Genomic DNA, 21,610 nt, shown 5'->3' with positions numbered 1-21,610 from the left:
GAATCAAATCTTAGTTCAGGAGCTGGAGAATTGGCTCAGCGGTTAAGAGTACTTGTTGCTCTTGCAGAAGACCCAGTACCCACATGGTGACTCATAACTGTCTCTAATTCCGGTTCCAAGGGATCCCACACCTTCATCTGACCTCCGCAGGCACCAAACACATGTGTTGCACATACATACCTGCAGGCAAAATGCCATACACATAAAATAATAAAATTGCTGATCAAAAAACCTTTTTCAAGATACATTTTAGTTCAGGCACAGTTCATCCTGATGTGACTGCTCGTTTAAACCTTCCACTTACCTCCCCAAGGGCTTCCTCCTGATTAAGCGGGTGAACCATGTTCACTTTGGCCCTTATGCTCCTCTACCCCTGACACTGCCTTCCTATGATGTGTTTATAAAAGTGATGCATAAGTCCTTCCTATGTTTCTGGCAGATGCTGTGTTGAGTGATGGTAATTTGGAAACCCGTCTCAGTTCCACAGATGTCGCAGCCAGCCAGCATTCACTGATTTGTGCATTACAAGAACTTGGAAATCTCATTCACAGTCTCGGCACTACAGCTGCACCATTGCTACAGGATTCCAGTACAGGTAGATCTGATGTTTGTGACCATGTGAATACTGCATTTCACCTGTATTCGAGAAAGGAAATTGCCTTCATGTAAGAAAGCTAGAGTTTACTTAGAACTGTGCAGCCACTGAAGCTTTGTTAGATGTTTTACAGAAGCTTATAGTCATGATTATTTTTAAATGTGGATGTGTTTGAAGTCTGGAGGGATGGCTCACTGTTTAAGAGCACTTGCTGTTCTTCCAGGTTGCCTGACCTCGGTTATCAGCGACCATATCTGGTGGCTTACAACCACCAGTAACTCGAGCTCCAGGGGATCGGATGCCCTCCTCTGGCCTCCAAGGGTACCTGTGATGGATGGATGGGTGGATGGATGGATGCTGGATGGATGGATGGATGGATGGATGGATGGATGTGCTTGAGGGGCTTTCTGGATTTGGGGATTTGGCCGGTTGCTTTTTTCCCCCTTTTGTTATTAAAGACTTTTCTGGTAAGATGTGGCCACATGCACACCTTTAATCTCAGCACTCAGGGGCAAAGGCTACATAGTAGGATCCTGTCCTCAGAAAAAAAGAAAAAAGAAAAGGCTGTTTTGTAACTCCTTATTTCTCTTTCTGAAGACATTTAGTGTAATGGAAAACTTACAGATAAGTACCCCTGGATCTCTCTCCTATGAAGTGAAAATATCACTGTCTGTGGAGTACATACTGTTCGTTCCTCAGAGGTCTTTTTAAATCGTCTTCATTTCTTTCTGAAGATAATTCTCAGCCTGTTAGAATAATTTGTCAACATTGTGATATCTTCAGATAACACGAAGTTCACCCCTCTAAAATATGCAACTCCGAGGTTCTGTGAGTTCACAGCTATATGGCCACCACCCCTGCTGACCTGCAGGATGTTCTACAACCCTAAAGGGATATCGCCAGTGGCCATGCCCACCTGTCTCTACTGTCCAGTTCTCTCAGTTAACCTACTTAGGATGTGTCGTATCAATGAAATCCCATAAGATGTGGTCTTCAGTGGCTGGTTTCTTCTTAATTTCCCTTTCTGTGATTTGTTCTTTGTCATGCTTCCTGCTTACTGAGTACCTTTGCTTTATATTATATATGTAAGCTCTTTACATTTCTATAGCAGTTGACAAAAAACAGTCATGTTTCAATGAAGGTCTGTCTGTAATGTGCTGGAAAGATTTTTCTAGAGGAGCAAGTATACTGGAAAGATGACTTAGAGTTTAAGAGTTAAACCTGAGTTCGATTCCCAGCACAGGTCAGGCAGCTCAGAGCTGTCACTCCCGCTCCGAGGTCCACCGCTTTTGTCTACTGCCGGCACCTGCACTCACGTTCACATGCAAATAACAAACAGTAGTAAAAACAGTCTGTTGTATGTGACGATTAATATTTACTATTGGTTTATCTTCTAGTAAAGCTTGCTGTTAAACAGCTGTATTACCAAATCACCACACAGAGACTGGGTTTTTAGTTAACCTAGAACACAATGCTGGGCAATATTTACTCCCTCCTAAACCTCCAAGCCCTCAGTTTCCTAACATTTAGATTTCCCCATTATACTTGCATTTTGTGAAATCTTAGGTCTGGTTCATGCTCCACATCCTCCAAGATCTTTTCTCCAGCTCTGTTCTCCTAGCTCTCCTCTCGCCCCTTCTCCTCCCACTTATCTCCTGCCTTCTGGCTCCTCCCCTCTTTCCTGTCCTCTGGCTCCTCCCTGCTCAACATTGTGTCTAGTTGCTTTTATTTTGTTCCTGTTTATACAAGAGTTGAGATAGGATGCTTAGAATGAGTATCACAATGCGATATCCAGATTGAAACCAGAGAGTTGGGGGTGGGGTGAGGGAGAAATCAGTATTTGAATGAACAAGGGTAAGGTGTATACATTAAAAAAAACATTATAATGAAAGGGTTAGACTAACTTTGTAACCTATATGTCTTCTAAAGCCTATAGTTTTGAGTTTTAGGTCCAGGTTAAGCTAAAGCCTCTTAGTACCTTTCCAGAGAGTGAAGGAATGTGACCCTATCTGTGAGGACAGATATAAAAAAAGGGCAAGCAAGCAATGACCTTCACTCAGCAAAAGAAGGACCAGACCCTTGTCCTTGAGATAGCGTTTCTTAGCAACGAACCTAGACTTCTTCTGAGTAGCTTTTGACCTCCGGCCAAGAGCCCGAAGCCCTAATCTTCAAGGATGAGCTAACCACCCCCACCTTAAAGTGCAGCTGCATCCACACTTGGCAGGACTGGCCAAGCTTGAGCACCTAAAACTAACCAATTATCTTACTTTATAGCTTCCTCATCCAATCCTAAATTGCCAAAACTAAAACTTCAAATTTCCCGCAATTTTTCTTTTAAAAACCTAAAGGCCTTTGTCTCCCGGTGCCACTCTTTGCTGACCAGCAAGGGTGACCCCGTTGTACAATGGTTAATAAACCTCTTGCTTTTGCAACGAGTCTTGGTCTGGGGGAGTTTCTGGGACGGGCACGATTGAACTCCTGAACTGTGAGACCCCAGGTCTTACAATACCAACAACAGTCTGTCTTTTAGGAGGGCGTTAGGACAAGGTATGACTTTTTAAAGGTGTTTTCTTATATATTGGTAATTTTAATTCCTAGTACAGTACTAAATTACTAATAATCTCAAGGCAAAATATGAAAAACATCAAGAAATAAAATGTTTCTTTTGTATATTGGCATAGTGTACACTCATTTTCATGAGATAAACTAGATGAGCTCTCTATTAAAAAACAAAGACAATTTAATTACATCTCACTTCCTTCACTGTAATTTGGCTTCTCATAGAAGTAGTATGTTCTGTAGCCAGGTAGCTAGCCATACTCTTTTGACTGTCTTGTGGCTTATGTGAGTTCTGTCAGTGTGTGTAAGTCACTTGTTTTGCTGTCCCTCCAGGCCTTCTGGACAGTGTCGTTTCAGTGAGTGTGCACCCTAGCGTTTCTGTTCGACTGGCAGCAGCTTGGTGCTTGCACTGCATTGCCGTGGCATTGCCCTCCCACCTGACGCCTCTCTTAGATCGGTGCCTAGAACGGCTCTCGATACTTCAGTCTTCCCCAGAAGCAGTGACTGGATTTAGTTTTGCTGTGGCAGCTTTGCTAGGTGCAGTGACACACTGTCCTTTGGGAATCCCTCACGGAAAGGGCAAGGTAATGATTTCATTCTCTGTGTGGTAATGTGTTCAAGTTTTTCTGAAATGGCCTGCTTGTTGGTAGGTGACCCAGTGAAAGGCATGCGGGACAACTGGCTTAAGCCATTGCTGTGTGGTGAGCACCAGCAGCACGGTCTCTCTGGAAAAGGATTTTCTTACTTTTCTCAAGGAGTGCTTCCTCATCTAGACTGCGTAACTCACAGGTGGGGGTTTGCTCAGTAGGCTTTGACCCCAGTACTGGGGTGGGGGAGGGATACTTCCTGTGCCTTTACCAGAGGGCAGTCTGTGTGATAACAAGAGTTGCAGTCTGTCTAGCCTTGCTATACGTCTGTTTAAAATCCGTCTGTATACTCTGGTTTCTCCGTACAATGCAAACACCTTTTGCACTGTAAGTAAAATACCATTATAAGTGTGGCTGCACTCAGCTTTTAAGCCTGTTTCTTCTTTGGAGGCGGAGGCAAAATCAGGAGTTGGAGAGTGGCCTGGACTATTTAGTGGCACCTTGTTAAAAAACAAAAGCAAAGGACAAATAGACTTATGAAAGGAGACCTGAGTGTTATTTAGTAAATTTACAATTATTGTCAATATTGCTGCTGGTACTTGTGAATTAGTTTACATATAGTTGTATAAAGTAGATAAATAATAATTTACGAGCTGAGATTTTTTTTCTATATTGGAAAAAAGGAACCTATAGTTGTAGACTCAAGAAACTTTTATTTAAAAGTCCCATGTGTTAAGTTGAAGTTATCACTTTTATTTCTTCAAAATAGTTACAGCCTCATTCTTCTGAAAATGCCTAGAAGCAGTAATTAACCAGTAATAGGGAATATCACCATGGTGAGACAGGGTCTAAGTGCCTTTTCTCACAGCTCCCAGAAAGGATTCCAGAGTCTACTAAGGCCTTATGTACTATGCTTGTATAATATATAATATGTTCTCTGTAACAGCTTGAAAAATGCCAACATCTTTAGTGTCATCAGTATTATTGTAATAAACTTGTTGACAACTTGGGGAAGTATCTTTTTTTAAATCTTATTCGTATGAGTCTTTGGTCTGAGTGTATGTATGTGTACCTCATACGTGCTATATACCCATGAAGATCAGAAAATGGTATTGGATTCCATGAAACTGGTGTTATGGGTGATTATATGCCACCATGTCAGTGCTGAGAACTGAACATGGGTCCTCTGCAAAAGCAGCAGGTGCTCTTAACTGCTGGCCTTCTTCTCTGTCCTCTCCCCCTTGTATCTATAATCAGAGCTAACATGTATCATTGTGTGTATTTACTTAACTTTGTCCTCAAATCTCATTCATTATGACCTCAAATGTGAAATTTCTTCTGAGAAGATGCCTGATTGTCCTGAATTGACTAAAATGGTTGTTTTCTCCTTTCTTTTTCTGAGTATCACCTGTTAACTGTATGGGCTGCCTCCTTTAGGAACTGTATGTGCAACACCTACTCCTTAACATCTGTCCAGGGGAGATTGGTAGCATAAGCATTGTCAGACTGCATACATTATTTTTGCCCTTTGAACTCAATAAACATACAGGATATACAGACATTTGAAATGCTTGGTTAATTCTCTGTTGTTTACACCATCTATTTTAAAATGTAACATTTTATGGAATTCTGAGCCACTGCTTTTGGGAAGACCATTTTGAGCCCTTAAGGTATCAAAGTCATATATAGAATTTTATAAAGGGAAACTTCTATAATGAAAATGTTTTTGGTGATTACTACTCAAAGAGGTTAATTGCTTAAAGCAAAGTAAATAAGAGTTCTGGACAGCTACATTTTGAATAGCCTTACAAGGTTGTCACTTGTTCCCCATAAAGAATTGTATCTTTGTACCACTTAATCTTTTAGTTTTTAACCTTGAAAACTTAATTGTTTATAGCTTCCTGTGTGATATCGCCCTATTGTAGCCTGCACAATTGGCCATGGTTGTAATTTATTATACGTAAAAGCCAGTGTTCCAAGAAATTGTAATTAGTTTCTTTCACTTGACTACTGATTTGTAAGCTGATTTTTATTACTCCGTTCTCTACACAAGCAGATTATCATGGCGTTAGCTGAGGATTTGCTGTGTTCTGCTGCTCAAAACAGTCGCCTGTCCCTTCAGCGCACACAAGCTGGATGGTTGTTGGTTGCTGCTCTCATGACGTTAGGTAACAGTTCCTTGCAGGGTGTCCATAATAATAAAATGATTGTGTTTTCTGGATCAATCTGATACACATTGCATTGAATGTGTATCAGAATTTAAATAACTGCACAAACATTTTTCTTATATTGGCTTTAAGAAAATGCACTGGCTGGTCATGGTGGTGGAGCATGCCTTGGATCTGGCACTCAGGAGGCAGAAGCAGATAGATCTCTTGAATTCAAGGGTAGCCATGGGATCATAGCTTCATAGTAAGACCCTGTCTCAAAGAACAACACCAAAAGATACCCTGAAACAGACCAGTCACTTCAGCCTAGAAGTTCAACAACAGTCAGGGCAGCATAGGGTGATCTTGTCTAAAAACACAAGAGTCCAGCCAACATTTGCTATCTTTACTCCCTGAAAGTATTTGCAGGTATCTAAACCAGTTTATAAGCTGTATACAGGATAAACACATTTGATTATTTCTGAAGCTTAAAATCATTCAAACATGTCCCCAGATCATTCATGTCCATCTTTATAAGTTTGCTGCAGTTTTAAGGATAGACAAGATTCGTGGCCTTGCACATTCAGCTCTGTGACTGTTTTTAGATTCCTAACACGTGGTGAGGTTCTATGCCGTGTTAAAGGGGACAGGGCTTACTTCAGTTCTGTTTCTTAAAGAGCAGTGCCCACACTGGGCAGTGACGGCACACCTTTAATCCTAGCTCTTGGGAAAGCAGAAGTGGAGCTCTGAGTTCTAGGCCAGTCTGGTCTACAGAGTGAGTTCCAGGACAGCCAGGGCTACACAGAGAAACTCTGTCTTCAAAAAAAAAAAAGGGGGGGGGCTGGAGAGATGGCTCAGAGGTTAAGAGCACTGGTTGCTCTTCCAGAAGTCCTCAGTTCAATTCCCAGCAACAGAATGGTGGCTCATAACTATCTATTATGAGATCTGATGCCCTCTTCTGGAATACATTCAAACACTATATACATAATAAATTTTTAAATAAAAAGACAAAAAATAAATCAGTAATTGCTGTATGGGTGTGGCTACTCACACAAGTAACTATGAGACTTTAAATATTACTACTTTATCATAACCATATTTAAGTTTCTTATATAAGTTAGTGGAAGGCTATGGAGCAACATAGTCAATTTAGGTAATAAATCATGTGGATATGAAGTAATTTGATATCAGAAATAAGTAATCTTGAGTAAAGAACAGCTTTAATATTTTTAAGAGTAGTTTAAAAACTTATGAGACTAAAGAATTTATTGAATCAGCTTTATCTGGCTTGCTATATAGTATGGGCTTATTTTGGTTTGTCTGTTTGTTTGCCACCTAATTTTATAAAAGCTGTGAGCTGAATTATGGTAGGAATGTGAGGTCTGGCTCTGGGAGTTTACAGACAGTGTTGCTCCCTAGAATAGATCATGACTTTGCAATATGATGGCCATACAGTAGCAAGCTTTCATTTACTGTTTATTTGATATTTGATGTTATGCTTGCCTTGTTGATGATGCCAATGGGTTAAAGGGAAAAGTAAACCTTGTACAGATTTATTTTTTTAATTTCTGTGTATAGGCATTTTTCATGCAGGTGTGTCTGTGTACCATATGCATGCCTAGTTGCATACAGAGGCCAGAAGAGGATGTTGAGTCTCTTAGAACTGAAGTTACAGATGGATGTGAACTGCAGTGTAGATGCTAGGAACAGAATTTGAGTCCTCTGGAAAAGCAGCGAGTGCTTTCAACCACTGAGCCAGCCCCCCCCCCCGCCTTAAGTTATTCAGTCTTTGTGTGGGGGCATGTATACCTTTGTGTGTACATGCTCGGATGCAGAGACCTCAAGGCACATCAGGTATTTTCCTCTATTTCTACACCTTTTTCATTTCAGTCAGGGTCTCATTTTGAACGTGGAGCTTGCTGTGTGTGGGGGTTGGGTTGAGGGTGGGGGTTGTCAAGCTGGCAGCCAGCAAACCCTGGTGTTCCTCCTTTTCCCTGGCACTCATTGTAGTTTCAGTCCATGGGGACACCCTCATCTTTTACATGGATCCCGGGATCTAAATTCCAATCCTCAGGCTTTTTTTTTATAGCTTTTTTTTGTTTGGTTGGTTGGTTTTTTTTTTTTTGTTTTGTTTTGTTTTGTTTTGTTTTGTTTTAAATAGAAGGTCCTCTCCTTCCTCCTCCATGTGGGTTTTAAGGATGGAACAAAGGTCTTTTGTTGGGCAGCAAGCATCTTTACCTGCTGAGCTGTCTCTCCAGCCCTCTGTATTGCCTTTTATTGCTTCTGAATTTTGACCTAGAGCAAGTTGTTATCAGAAGTTAACCCTGGGAAGCTTGGCATTGTGGTACATACCATCATCTTAGCACTGAGGCAGGGGTGTGGGGGTGGGACCAGTGGGGACCAGGAGAGCTGCAGCTAAGGCAGGAGGATCATGAGTTCCAGGCCAGCCTGAGCTCCAACGTGCAAGTCAAAAAATTGGCAAGAGAGATAGTTTAGAAGCTAAGAGCACTTGTTCTTGCAGAGGACCCTGGTGCTGTTTGCAGCACCCACAAGCTTGTTCACAACCATCTGCAACTCTGTCTCAGTTAGGGTTTTATTGCTGTGGTAAAGCACTGTGACCAAGAGCAACTTTGGGAGGTTCTTTCAGCTTATAGAAAGCTCCATGTTGAGAAGCCATGGAGGAAGCTGCTTATTGGCTTATTTCGCCTTCCTTACAGCGCTCAGGACCACCAGTCTGCTAGGGTGGCACCACCTACATCGAACTGGGCCTTCCTGAATCAACCATCAATCAAGACAATGGCCCACAGGCTTGGCCACAGGCCAGTCTGATAGGAGAATGTTCTCTTGTGTCAAGTTGACAAAACTAGCCAGTACACTCCAGTTCCAGGGGATCTGGTGCCCTTTCTGATCTCAGCAGACATCAGGCTCTCACTCTCCCATGGCACTCATTCAGACAAGCAGGCAAAGCACTCACACACATAAAAATAAGTCTTAAAAAAAACTTTTTAAACAAAAAAATTGAAGTAGTCATCATTAAAAGCCAGATGTGTTAGCATATACCTCTAATACCAGTACTTGGAAGAATGAAGCAGAAGAAGTTATGGGGCTGGAGAGATGGCTCAGTGTTTAACAGCTCGCAAGGACAGCTCTTCCAGAGGACCGGGTTTCTCACTTCCACAGTTGGACAGCTCACTACTGCCTCTAACTCCAGCCTCAGGGATCTAACACCTCTTCTGGCTTCCATGGGAGCTGACTTAGGCATACCCAAACACAGACACACAAATGTGGACATAATTAAAAAAAAGAAATGAGTTCGGGGCTCTTCCCCACTTTTTCTTCTAACAGATTTAGTGTGTCTGGTTTTATGTCGAGATTTTTGATCCACTTGGACTTCAGTTTTGTGCAGGGTTGATAGAGATGGGTCTGTTTGCATTTTTCTGTATGTGAACATCCAGTTAGACCAGCACCATTTGTTGAAGATGCTATCTTTTTTCCATTGTATGGTTTTGGCATCTTTGTCAGAAATCAGGTGTCCATTGCTATTCAGCTCCTTATTTTGCTTTTGGTTTTTTGTTTGTTTGTTTTTTCTGTACGCTACCCTTCTAATTCATTCATTTGGAACCAGAAGATAAGATAGAAAATACTGCAGTCGTGAATTAAAATACACTCCTTCAGGAGCGACACCCGGCTTTATCGTGAGCGCGAGAGTCACTGCAGGTTATTCCCACAGGTCCCGCAGTGGTCGGCCATCATCTTGCCCGCGTTCTGCTCTTGTGGAAGTGTGTCTTCCCAGCGTCTCCTCAAGATCTGCAGACAGAAAAGAGCCGAGGAGATTCTTTCACATGGCAGGTGACCCTGGAGGGCCGTGCTGGTGCTCTCTGTGGTAGGTTGACTGGCACCTCGCTCCTCTTCCCGTGACCTTTCTCCGCCCTTTGTCTGTATGCTTTGTTTAGTGTAAGGGACAGGGGTTTGATTGGTGGTTCCATGCCTCCAGGCAATCAGTTAACTGCTGATGAGTTAGTGGTAACAAGCCAAGGCCGAGAGCTGCATCTTCAGACTGATTGCTGCTTGATTCATTACAGTCAGTCCAGATGGAAACTCACAGGATTGCTTCAAGTAGATATTCATTCCTCTTTTCAGAAATAGTAAGGACTTCATTTAATTCACCCTGAAAATTCATGGTTCCCAGTAAGTATGTGACAGTGTATATAAGCTTGACAGTAATTCTTCAAAGCTTGAACTAAGGAACGCTGGCTTTCCTAATAAGACCAGGGAGCACATATTTGATTATCCATGGCATTTTACCCTCAAAGATAACAAAATAAATTAAATTTCAACCTGAAACTTATTCTCAAGTATTTATTTTAATCCCCTTTTGAAGCAATTTGAGTTGTTTAAGTATCTGCAAACTAGAGTCTGTAGAATTAATGTAAAGTTGGAAGACTTGGAAAGCTAGGCTTTTGTTTTGGGTTTTGATTTTTGGCTTTTTGAGACAACGTTACTCTGCGTAGCCTTGACTGTTCTGAACTCTAGACCAGGCTGGCCTCGAACTCACAGAGATCTACCTGCCTCTGCCTCCCCAAGTGCTGGGATTTTACTTACACAGAATTTTTTTTATGGTTTGTTTTTATTTTTATTTATATGTGTGTGACTGTGTCAGTCTATATGTGTACATGTCATGTGTGGGGGTGCCCCTGGAGGCCAGAAGTGGAGTCGGATCCCCCTTGAACTGGAGTCAGAGCAACATGGTGCCAGGAGCCAGACATCAATCCTACACTTTCTTAACTGAGGAGCCAAATCCTTCGCCCTGATTTCTTTTTTTCTTCCCTTGTTGCCTTTTTTTTTTTTTCCCTTTTCTTTTTTTAAAATCTTTTTAATCTGAAATGGAGTTTTACTATGTGGCCCTGGCTGTCCCAGAACTTACTGAGTAGACCAGGCTGGCCTTGAACTCACAGAGATCTGCCTGTCTCCCACTTGCTGTGATTAAATGTTTGTGCGAATGCCCAGCTTTGATTTCTTTTTCGTTTTTAAACTTCTGAGCTCAAGGTCTAAGTACAGCCCAGGACAACAACATCTGTTAGCTTGTTAGTTTCTTAGCAATCCCAGGAAATTCTTGAGAAGTACAACTAAAGATGTAAGATACGAGCTGGCTTCCTTTTTCTCTCTAGAAGTTCAAGCTTTTTTTGTTTTGTTCTCAGCACACTTCTCATAACATTGCCGATGCTATACATAATTGACCGCTCTTATGTCATGGCTGATTACACCATACCAAGTAAATGTCTGCTCTCGTTTTCAGCTGTCAAGAGCTTCATTTCCCACTGTGGTGATCTTCTTACTGAGGAAGTAATTCAGCGTCTTCTGCCGCCACTTCCCTGCGCTGTGGATTTGCTGACTCAGTAAGGATCAGCTGTGGAGACTGGTAGAATTTTCTAGGAGCAGTTAGTGACCCTCAGATACACGGAGAAGGCAAGCTGATGTGGTGGGCTCCTTTTGCAGGGGAAGGCAATCATTTAGATGTATGACTTTTCTTTTTTTTAGGCTAGGATCTTGAGAGAAAATGCATATTAAAAGGGAAGGAAATTTACTTGGTGAATAATATCCCTTTCGTACAGGCAGATTTAACAAGAAATTAAACCCTAAGCCTGCTAACCTTTGCAGGTATGCACTGTATTGCTTTGTTGGTGCTGTTGTGTGCTCCTCAGAACTGGGTGCTTGCTAACACTTCTGGAGTCTGTGTGTTTATGCTTCTTGTAAGTGGATTTAACATTATCTATAAAACACAGAAAAAAGCCACTTTTTAGTGTGTGTGTGTGACTTACAGTTATAAGCACTAATTTCCAAATTAATAAGGTAGAGAAAACTCTTTCCAAAGACTTTTAATGATATACTATTTTATATATAAACACATTTAAGGTATGACCTGTAAATATAATAGAGGAACATCATTGAATCGAACATGGCTAGAACAGGGGCTACAAACAGTTTCTATCAAGGGCCACGATACATATTTAAAGCTTTATAGGCTCTGAGGTCTGTGTTGAAATCGCTCAATTCTTTCAGCTCAGAAGGGGTCATTATACAGGGTGCTGAGTGGATGAGCAGGTGAGGCTGTATTCCAGTACAGCTTGATTCTGGAGACAGACACTTGTGCTTGTTTAACACTGAGTTGTAGCATGAGTGATAAGTGTGCCTTTTACGTTTGTCCTTTTAAGTTTATTTATAAGACTTCTTACAAATTTGCAATACTATTGCTACCTATTGAAATACTAAAAATATTTTTATTGATATGCTCTTAATTTAAATGTTGGTGTTTTTTGTTTGGTTGTTTTGGGAAGGCAGGGGAATTGGTTTGGTTTTTTGTTTGTTTTTGTTTTTAAACAGGGTTTCTCTATGTATCCCTGGCTGTCCTAGAACTGTCTGTGTGACCAGGCTGACCTTGAACTCAGAGATCCACCTGCCTTTCCTCTCAAGTTAGGATTCAAGATGTGTGATACTACCTGGCCCCCATCTTGTGTATTTTTGCTAAGATTTTCTATTATTTCAAGTTTTTCTTATATGTTTATGTCTTTAATTCATCTTAAGTTGATTTTTCTACTTAGAGTGGGATAGAAGTCTATCTTAGAGTGTTTATACTGCTTTGACAAAAGGACTCAGACCAAGTGATTCATGGAGAACAGAAAATTATGTTCACAGTTCTGGAGACTTGGTGCTGGCAGAATAGTGTCTGATAAGAGCCTACTCTCCATCTTCAAAATGGCACCTTATTTCCATCCTTTGAAGAGAGTGGATCATGAATCCTCATGTAGCAGAAGGGACACAAAGGCAAAAGGGAACCAAGCTGCCTTTGTCAAACATTTCATAAAGCTGTTAATCATTCATGAGGGCAAAGGCAAAAGACCAGTCTTCCAATAGTATTGGATTGGACATTAGGTTTCCATTAATTTATTTCTTTGGGTTTAATGGATAGGATTTAATGAACTACCTCTATGTAGTTTCAAGCCAACAGGACACATTTAATTTTCCCTCACCTCTTCTGTTGAAGAATTTGGAAGCAGAAATGCTGAGGCATGCCCTAATCCCTGGGAGGTAGAGACAGATGGATCTCTGAATTCAAGACCAGCCTGTTTTACATAGCTAGTGTCAGGCCAGCCAAGACTACATGGTAAGATCCTGTCTCAAAATAAAACAGAAAACCTAGGGAAAAAAAAAATTGAGGGCTGGAGAGATGGCTCAGCGGTGAAGAGCACCAGCTGCTCTTCCAGAGGACCTGGGTTCAATTCCCAGTGCCCACATGGCAGTTTACAGCTGTCTGTAACTCTAGTATCATACACCCTCACACAGACATACATGCAGGCAAAACACCAAAAAATAACACATAAAAAAATAAAAATAAAACATAAAAAAAAATTTGAGCTTTGCAGGGTGGTTGGTGGTGGTGAACGCCTTTAATCCCAGCTCTCAGGAGGCAAAGACAGATCTCTGAGTTCAAGGCCAGCCTGGTCTGCAGAGTGAGTTCCAGGACAGCACTGTTAACACAGAGAAACCCTGTCTTGAAAAACAAAAATTGGGCTTGATGGTGAGGCTGCTTCTGGAGCTTCCCTTCCTCTGGACCTTTGCAGAAGTCTGGTCAAGCCATATCAATGGTGGAGAAACCGCCATTCTTGTTCTGCTCTTACCTGTTCACTGACCAGCACCCACAATTTATTGAGGTTAATGGCAGAAGCTAAGGGTCCTCCTCAGTAGTAATCCGTCATAGCGACTTCCTCAAAGTCACCTGGCTAATATTTGTCAAAATTGACTCGAGTGATTCATGACACTAGCATTCTCCCATCACCTGGACTCTCGCAGTTCGTACAGATGTGGCTGAGCCCATCCTCATCCTGGATGACATGTCCACTGCCAAAAAAGCCAAGGATTAAGCAAGTGTTCAACACATGAGTTTTCAGGGACAAACAATTCAAACCAGACCAAGATCCAATTTCATTTTCTTTTTCCACGTGGAAAATTCATTGTCTTGTGCTTTAACAGTCTGTCGTTCCTTCAGTGATTATCATCACTGGCTCATGTATTACCTCCATAAGCATGAATGGCTCTCTCTGTGCTTCACGTTGTGGCCCATTGGGGTGCTCACCTGTCTCTATGCCAATACATCGTCTTTAGAATGAATTATGACTTAGAGCAAGCACTTCGACCTTATATTTTTTGGCATTCTTGCACTTTGAATCATCACGTGTTGAAATTGTGTTTATAACAATCTATACGTAGATTTGAAGAAAATTTACATTTTTATAGTTATATGAACATGATATATCCCTATTATCAGAGCACCTTATAAGATAAAGGTGTTTTACCTACCCCCTCCACCCCCAAGATGTTGTGCCCGATTCAAGAGACCCCAAAAGACCACTAGGAGTCGAGTCTGTTGCAGATCACATGAGGATCTTTATTCAAGCTTAAGCTCGGGCCGTCAATCTTCCCTAACGTAGCAGGTTAGAAAGTGAGGCCCTGAGTTTCAGGGAGGCAGAGTTTTTAAAGGGAAAAATGGCAAACGGGGAATTCCAAGCCTTGGCGTTACAGGGAAGGGTAAGTTTTGGGTGGGGGGGGTACAGTAATCAAGATGACCTTCAGGCTAATTGTTCCAAGCCACCTGGCCAAACAGATATCTAAGATAATTGTACGCTAGCCTGATGGGTGGAGTGGAGGACCCACTAACACATTCTGTGGCATTTATGACAACCTGACAACCTGTGGGGTGGAGGCCTGATTATAATTATCTATTTACACTTTCTGTGGAATCCACGACAACCTGCAGGGTGGAGGGCCATGTGTCCCTTCTCAGAACCCAAAGATGGGGTCAAGTTACTGCAAGGTCAGTCAACAGTCAGCTTAAGATAGAGTCTAAGAAACAAAATGGAGCCACCCCTGCCATCCTCAGTTCCTTCAGAGACAGGATTTCTCTGTGTAGCTATGGCTGTGTAGCCTGGACTCGCTTTGTAGACCAGGCTGGCCTAGAACTCAGAGATCTGCCTGCCTCTGCCTCCTGAGTACTGGGATTGAAGGCATGTGCCACCACACCCATCTCTGTGTTTTACTTTTAAAAACTCAGTTCCCACATACTCTATTTTTGTTATTGCCGTTATTAAATATGTAGTGTGTGGTATATATGATCACTTCACTGCTACTACATAAAAACATAACTGGTCTCTTCTGCAGCCACCTTGCTAGATGCTTCTGTGTTAAAATTTAATGTGTAGGACTGGAAAGATGCCTCGGATGAAGTGTTAACATCCCATACTTGCACTTAGTAGCTTCCCTGCTGGGCTTTCTCTCTGTTGTAATTTGGACCTCTCTCCATGGCTGAATCCCCTCCTCTAACTCCTCCCCCTGGCTGACAGGAATTCTAGCTCTGTTCTTTCCCCTGCGCAGCAATTGGCTGTAAGCTGCTTTATTGGCATACCAGGAAACAATTACAGAGCAGTGCTTACACAACATTGAGACAGGATATTCGCAGAACAAGGATTGTAACCAGGTAGGGGGATACAGAAATCAGCATTTGAATCACACAATCACCTTATGCCTACATCTCCCATTTTAGTCTAATAAAAGGCTCTTTTATTACAATAACAAACTATGTAATCATAACAATTATAAAATTATTAGGTAAGATTTACATTTATATATTTGGTGCCCTTGGATAAAGTCTTCTATTAATCAGTTTCTATCATCCTAAACAATTTAACTGTGAGACTATAACAATCTAGTCTTCAGCCCCATCTGAGACTTAAGGAATAAATATGTCCTAAATATGAAAGAAGTACAGGCAAGCAGCTTCCAAAAGTATAGAAATGACAGAGATATTTGGCCGCCTGGACAGTCCCCAAAACTTCTCCATAATGTTAGAGTATCATCTCCAGCCTTCTGGGTCAGAATATTTGACAAACTTTTCTGTGAAGCAGGAGTTATAAATGACTTGCCTACTTTGTCCTTGCCAAACTTGACAGTCGACTGTCCTGCATCCAGTCTGTGCAGCTTTGGACAAATTCTGTCTGCAGTTGACATGAGGGCATTCTCTCACCCAGGGGCTAGCTTGCCACATAGGAAGCCTTTGATGCTCTTTGAAGCAGAACAGGGGTGCTGCCAGGAGCAGACCTGTCTCATTGTCAAAAAAAGCCTTCAGTTAATAAAATCCCTAAATGTCATCCATATTCTGTAGATCTCTGAGGTTTTTGAAGACCATCTATCTATCTTACCTAAATTGTTTGTTTCTAGCTATTTTTGTCAGTCTAGAAAACGTTTTTTTGTAATTAACTAAACAAGTATCCAACATAACTGTGAGCTTGACCATTTGACTGTTAAGGGCTTATTAATTTTCTTTGATCTAAAAGTAGATTCAATAATCTACCCTTTTACTTATCATTCTTATAACCAACCCCTTAAAAACAATAACAAACATCTATCACCCATGGATGACCAAACACCATCCGCCCCTTTCTTGGGAATGGAGTGTAGTTTTCTTAAATTGTTTCTTGCTGATTTGGGACATAGTTTTTCTTTTGGGGGTCCCCAGAAAATCAGGGTATTGTCCAGTCTTAATAAAGCTATCTGTAACTTCTGCTGTGCTGTCTCTGAATGCTGAGAACGTTCAGAGCCTATCTGAAGTCTTGATTGGAACAGCCGGTGATGCTGGACAGTCTGGCTAGCTATTTTGAAATTGTTCCGGATGCAGATTTTTGAGGAAACAGTTTCTTAGGCTGTCTGTGATGGAGGATCACCTGAGCTACTTAACCTCTCTCTTTTGGTGTCTGGTCTTCTTGATTTTTTTTTTCCTTCTGTCTGCAGCCAATGTCTTCAGGTCTCCTCCTGTCAAATCTTATTTCCAACAGTTTGGATGGAATACATAGCTTTTTGTTTCCTGTTGAGACAAGAGCATATTCCCTTCCCCAGTGCAACACATTTCCTGTCTTTCATTTTGAAATTAACACTTTTATATGCTGATCTAATTTAGCAGTCCTTTCTAAAAGCCAGTGTATCCTAGCAGGTACGCTACTTGTCTCATTTAAAAATTTTAAGATCCATACATCATTATTTAATATATTTCAGGAAGATATTATAGTCTCCTTTTGTTTTATTACCACCCTTTTTTAGATCTTTTTTTAATTGTTAGATCTTTTTATAATTTTTGACCTATAGGATTAAAAGTTACATCTGTAACAGGTTGCATGTCATAATGACTAAAAAACTGTTGTATCCCAATGGATACACATGCTGAAGCACCATCAACACTGATCTGCAAAGGCATTTCCATGATAGTCACCATCTCTAACAAATGTGTAGCCTTAGGATCATGCTCTCTAGAACTTAAGGCAAAAGCCCACTGGAATTTTGAATATGAACCTATGGCATGGTACATGTATTTCACTTCTCCAAATTCTACAACATGGAGCACATAAGCCATTGAATGACCTCTTTCCAAAGCAATACAAAACACAGTCTTCATTTTTACTTTAGCATACAGACCTTCATCCAGCAATTGAACCTTGACAATATACACACAATCACCAGTCTGACCATGCTGGCCTACAGCCTTTCTAGCCAGCATCTCAGTGGGCTGCCATTCTGCAATTTCTTCAAGACTTTATGGGTTTTCCTCATTTGGAACTTCCTCTTTTGATGTTATGGTAAGTTCCAGATTGGAATTTTTTTTTTTTTAAGGTTTACTATTTTAATTCAAAGATTCCTCCAACCTCTGTTCTGTGGCCTTTTTAGCATCTAATTTCTCAGTCTCTTCTTTCTTCAAGTCCCTCTTAACCTATCTCTCCCAAAGAGGGTATACAAAACTGAAATTGTCACTGAAAAAAAAATATTTGTATGCTGAGAACCAAACTCAAATGGAATCCAGAAGCACTGTGTCAACGTGTCTTCCTCCATTTTCAACAGAGAAAATAATCTTCTTTAATCTCAAAACCTCTCCCTAAGGACTTTACTTTCTTAGACCCAGCTTCCCTTCTGGACCCTACCAGTTTAGACGCTTGAGGCTTCTCAGCCTGTCTCTGGCTCTTGCTTCCAAGGAGAGGCTTTTCTTTTGCCTCCCTCACTGGATCCTGACCCCTCCCCATCTCTGGAAAGTTACTTGATCCACAAGTGTTTGCTCCTCAGGCCTGCAGGAGTCAGGCCAGCATGAGCCCCTTCTCAAAGGTATTTAGCTGCCTGTTAGGAAAGTATGGCTTTGAGACACTTGTTTGTGGTAAAGAGCCTTTTTTTTTTTTTTTCTTAGCAAGGGCTAACAGAACTGTCTTTCTGGGGTTTGTGTCAGTTTTTAGTTTACTATAGCCAGCTGTTTCTCTGTGGAAGGGTTTATCTATCAGAAAGCTGTGAGCTCCTGCCTTAGAAACCACAGCTGCTCTCTTAATGAACATAACTAAGAAATTGCTCTGTAATTTTACCTTCTGTGTAATTCCAGCCTCACATTGGGCACTAAAATGTTAGTTATTTTTTAAAACTGTGTTTGTTTCTCAATTTCTCTCTTAACCTGGCTATCACACAAATAATTGAGACTCTTTTGTTTGTTTAATGATAAGCTTCACAACACAAGAACTGAGCAATTACTATTCTTTCTTAACCCTCTAAACTAATCTGGTTTCCTCCCAGCCTACATCCCAGAGGTACTTGCATTTAGTAGCTTCCCTACTGGTCGGTCTCTCTTTCTCTCTTTCTCTCTTTCTCACTTTCTCTCTTTATCTCTTTCTCTCGACGTAATCTAGACCTCTGCCTGTAGCTGAATCCCTTCCTTCCTCTTCTCCTCGCCTGGCTGGCAGGAAGTCCAGCCCTATTCTCTCCCCTACTCAGTGATTGGCTGTAAGCTGCTTTAATGACATAACAGGGAACAGTTGGGGAACAGTGTTTTCACAACGGTGAGACAGGAGATTCTCAGAACAAGGGTTGCAACCAGATATGGGGGCACAGAAATCAGCATTTGAATTATACAACAACCTAACGCCCGCAGTGAAGCAATTGCTGTATAAGCATAAGAACCAGAGTTTGGATCCTGAGCCCATTCAAAGCAGCCCATCCCTGAGCAAGCCATCTAGTTAGACTAGCTGGAGCTGCTTCAGCAAGTAGAGTATCCCACACATGTGTTGAGACAGACACGGACACACACATATAATTAAATTGTAGGTTTAGTTTTTTTCCCCTCACAGCCCTCATTTATTCATACTCTGTCTTCTTAGTACATATTCTGTAAGTGCGTTTTACCACTGCGTAGAAGCTGGTTTTAGTAAAGCACACCTATAATTCCAACACAGAGGAGGCTAAATGGTCACAAATTCAAAGTCAGCCTGCGCTACAAAGCAAATTGCAGGTCATGCCAGGCTACATAGTTGAGACTCTGTCTCAAAAAAGCATACAAATGGGCTGGAGAGATAGCTCAGTGGTTAAAAGCCCTGGCTGCTCTTCCACGGGGCTGTGGTTCAGTTTCCAGCACCGACATGGCAGCTTATAAACATCTGTGACTCTGGTTCCTGATGACTTCCTGGTGCCCTCTTCTGGCCTCCATGAGCACCGGGCATATGGGCCTGGTGCACAGACATACATACCAGAAAACACCTATACACATAAATCTTTTTAAGTGCACGTGTTCTGTTAGGCCATGGCTTTTGTTTTATTTTTAATGTGAGAAGATTTTGATTTGTATCATTGGTTAGTATAACTTGAAGAAACTTATCAGTTTTATAACTAGCTGAATGTGGTTTTGTTATAGGTTTCTTTATATCTAATCATAGATGAAACTGTCTATTTCTTATACTTTCTCATGAAGTATTGATTTATTAACCTCATAGAATAAGGTTTTATCAAGAGAGTTTATGTGTGATTGGAGTGATTTGTCACATGAAACTCTGAGAGACCATCTGTCTGAAATTTCTACATGATTTTTTTAATAATGCAAAATCCATTTCTTCATTTCTAACTTTATGAGGTCTGTTTGGGGCTGTTTAAGTAATATTTGGCAAGTAAATTTTTCCGGGAGTTTTCCTAATGCATCTTTATTTTCCAGTGTTTTAGCATGACCTTTTTAATCTTTTAAAATCTTACCTTAATGTTTGCTGTAACTATAGTGTCCCTTCATTCTAGAGAAGTTTTATGCTTTCTCTGTCTTTCCTGTTGAGTCTCGCTAAGGTATACCTGTTAATCTTTGGGAAAAATAGTGCTGTTCATGTTGAAATTTATATTTATTTCATCATTCTATATAGTCTTTTTCCTAATTTTTTTTAATCTTAAACTGTCTAGTTATACAATTTCCAGTAGGTATCAGATAAATGTTTATTGTATTTTGTCTGTCCTTTTAAACTTGTTGGTGTTTGCTTTGTAACAAGCGGAATTTTTACACATGCTGTTGTGCTAGCGTTACTGTTTCTTCCTTGCTTAACCTGTCAGTTGACAACCGGTCAGACTTCCACCTTGGGCTTGTCATTTCTTCCTATAAGATTTTCATCTTTAGCTTTGTGTATTCTAAAATAACTTAATTAGGTATGTGTGGATATATATATTATATTTTCTTGACTAATTGAATTACTCTGATAAGCCTTTGCAGGGGCCGAGAACTGTGCTAACCTCTTCTAAGGAGACTCCGCTGTTTGGTCCTTTCCTTATGTGGGTGCGAGCTAGCCTTAGGTCCTTACGTTGGCACTGGTGTTTATATTCCTACTCTGAATCAGTTCAGGTTTTGAGTTGTTTTATCATCTGTGTGTGAGAGTAGACATCAGAGGACGACTTTTGGGAGTCAGGCAGTTCTGTCCTTTCACCATGGAGATGCAGGATGACACTCAGGGATTAGTTTCCGGTTGTCAGGGTTATGCAGCGACCCTAACCTACTGCTGCCTCTCGCTGCTCCATGCCCTTTCCCACTTTTGGATAATGTTAATTTGTCTTTATCAGATAGGGAGTGTGCGGCCTTAAAAAGTTTCTTTCTCAGGTCTAATTATGCAAATTTTACACTTTTATCTGTACTGTGTACAGTTACTTCCCTGTATTTCTGTAGACAGGCCAAATTAAAAACTATAACTTTTCCCTCTAATAGAAGCAAAAACAAACAGAAATTATTTCCAAGATTCTCCTTTTGTTCTACTCGCTCATCTGAGTGTACAGAAACAACCAGTAACTCCTCTGAACTAAACTTTATGTGTAGAAACCATGTATGATGCAGACTTCTAAAAATGTAATTAATCATTTTTAACATTTGCAAATATGAATAGAATAGTTTCTATACGTTATCTGTAAATTTTTAATACAGCTTTAAGGAAACACAAAAGTGTAATGGACTAATTTAGCTTCCATAACTAAAATGTTCTATGTGGGGTTTCAAAATTGTTCTTTCATGATTATCAAGCTGAAGATTATAAAATGCAACCAGTGTTTATGTTATTTATTTACTGAGTTAATTTCCTACCTGATAATTTTTTGCTTTTGGCAAATGCCAAGTTGTAACTTTTGCAATTTTATACTAAGAGTTTAAGGTTGCAGTTATAATAATAAACAGTTAATGACCTTTGAAATGAAAATTTACTTTATAAGTTCACTTTATGAAGAAAGTCAGAAAAGTTATTTTTGTTTTGTTTGATTGGTTGGTTGGTTTGACTGCAGTGCTAGGAACGAGAGCCAGGCCTCGTGTAGTAGATGGGTGCTCTCCCCGAGCTGCATTCCTAGCATCCCATCTGGATTTGTGA

The 21,610-nt window shown here is 40.8% G+C and overlaps 1 protein-coding gene across 8 annotated transcripts in view; it reads left to right on the top strand.

The window, feature by feature from the left end:
* Positions 1-21,610, top strand: part of Heatr5a (HEAT repeat containing 5A) — a 105,037-nt gene that overhangs the window by 27,002 nt on the left and 56,425 nt on the right. For 7 of the 8 annotated variants that reach the window (XM_060387479.1, XM_060387477.1, XM_060387478.1 and 4 more), the window contains exons 9-13: positions 440-595; positions 3,488-3,738; positions 5,798-5,909; positions 9,619-9,771; positions 11,185-11,284. In XM_060387479.1, the coding sequence (XP_060243462.1) occupies positions 440-595; positions 3,488-3,738; positions 5,798-5,909; positions 9,619-9,771; positions 11,185-11,284 (772 nt within the window). The remainder of the gene's footprint in view (positions 1-439; positions 596-3,487; positions 3,739-5,797; positions 5,910-9,618; positions 9,772-11,184; positions 11,285-21,610) is intronic. The other variant, XM_060387481.1, reaches the window with a different exon arrangement.

Source organism: Meriones unguiculatus, chromosome 7, assembly GCF_030254825.1.
Source record: "Meriones unguiculatus strain TT.TT164.6M chromosome 7, Bangor_MerUng_6.1, whole genome shotgun sequence".
Taxonomy (NCBI): domain Eukaryota; kingdom Metazoa; phylum Chordata; class Mammalia; order Rodentia; family Muridae; genus Meriones; species Meriones unguiculatus.
Note: the sequence above shows the minus strand (reverse complement) of the source record. Positions and strands in the feature narration are given on the sequence as shown.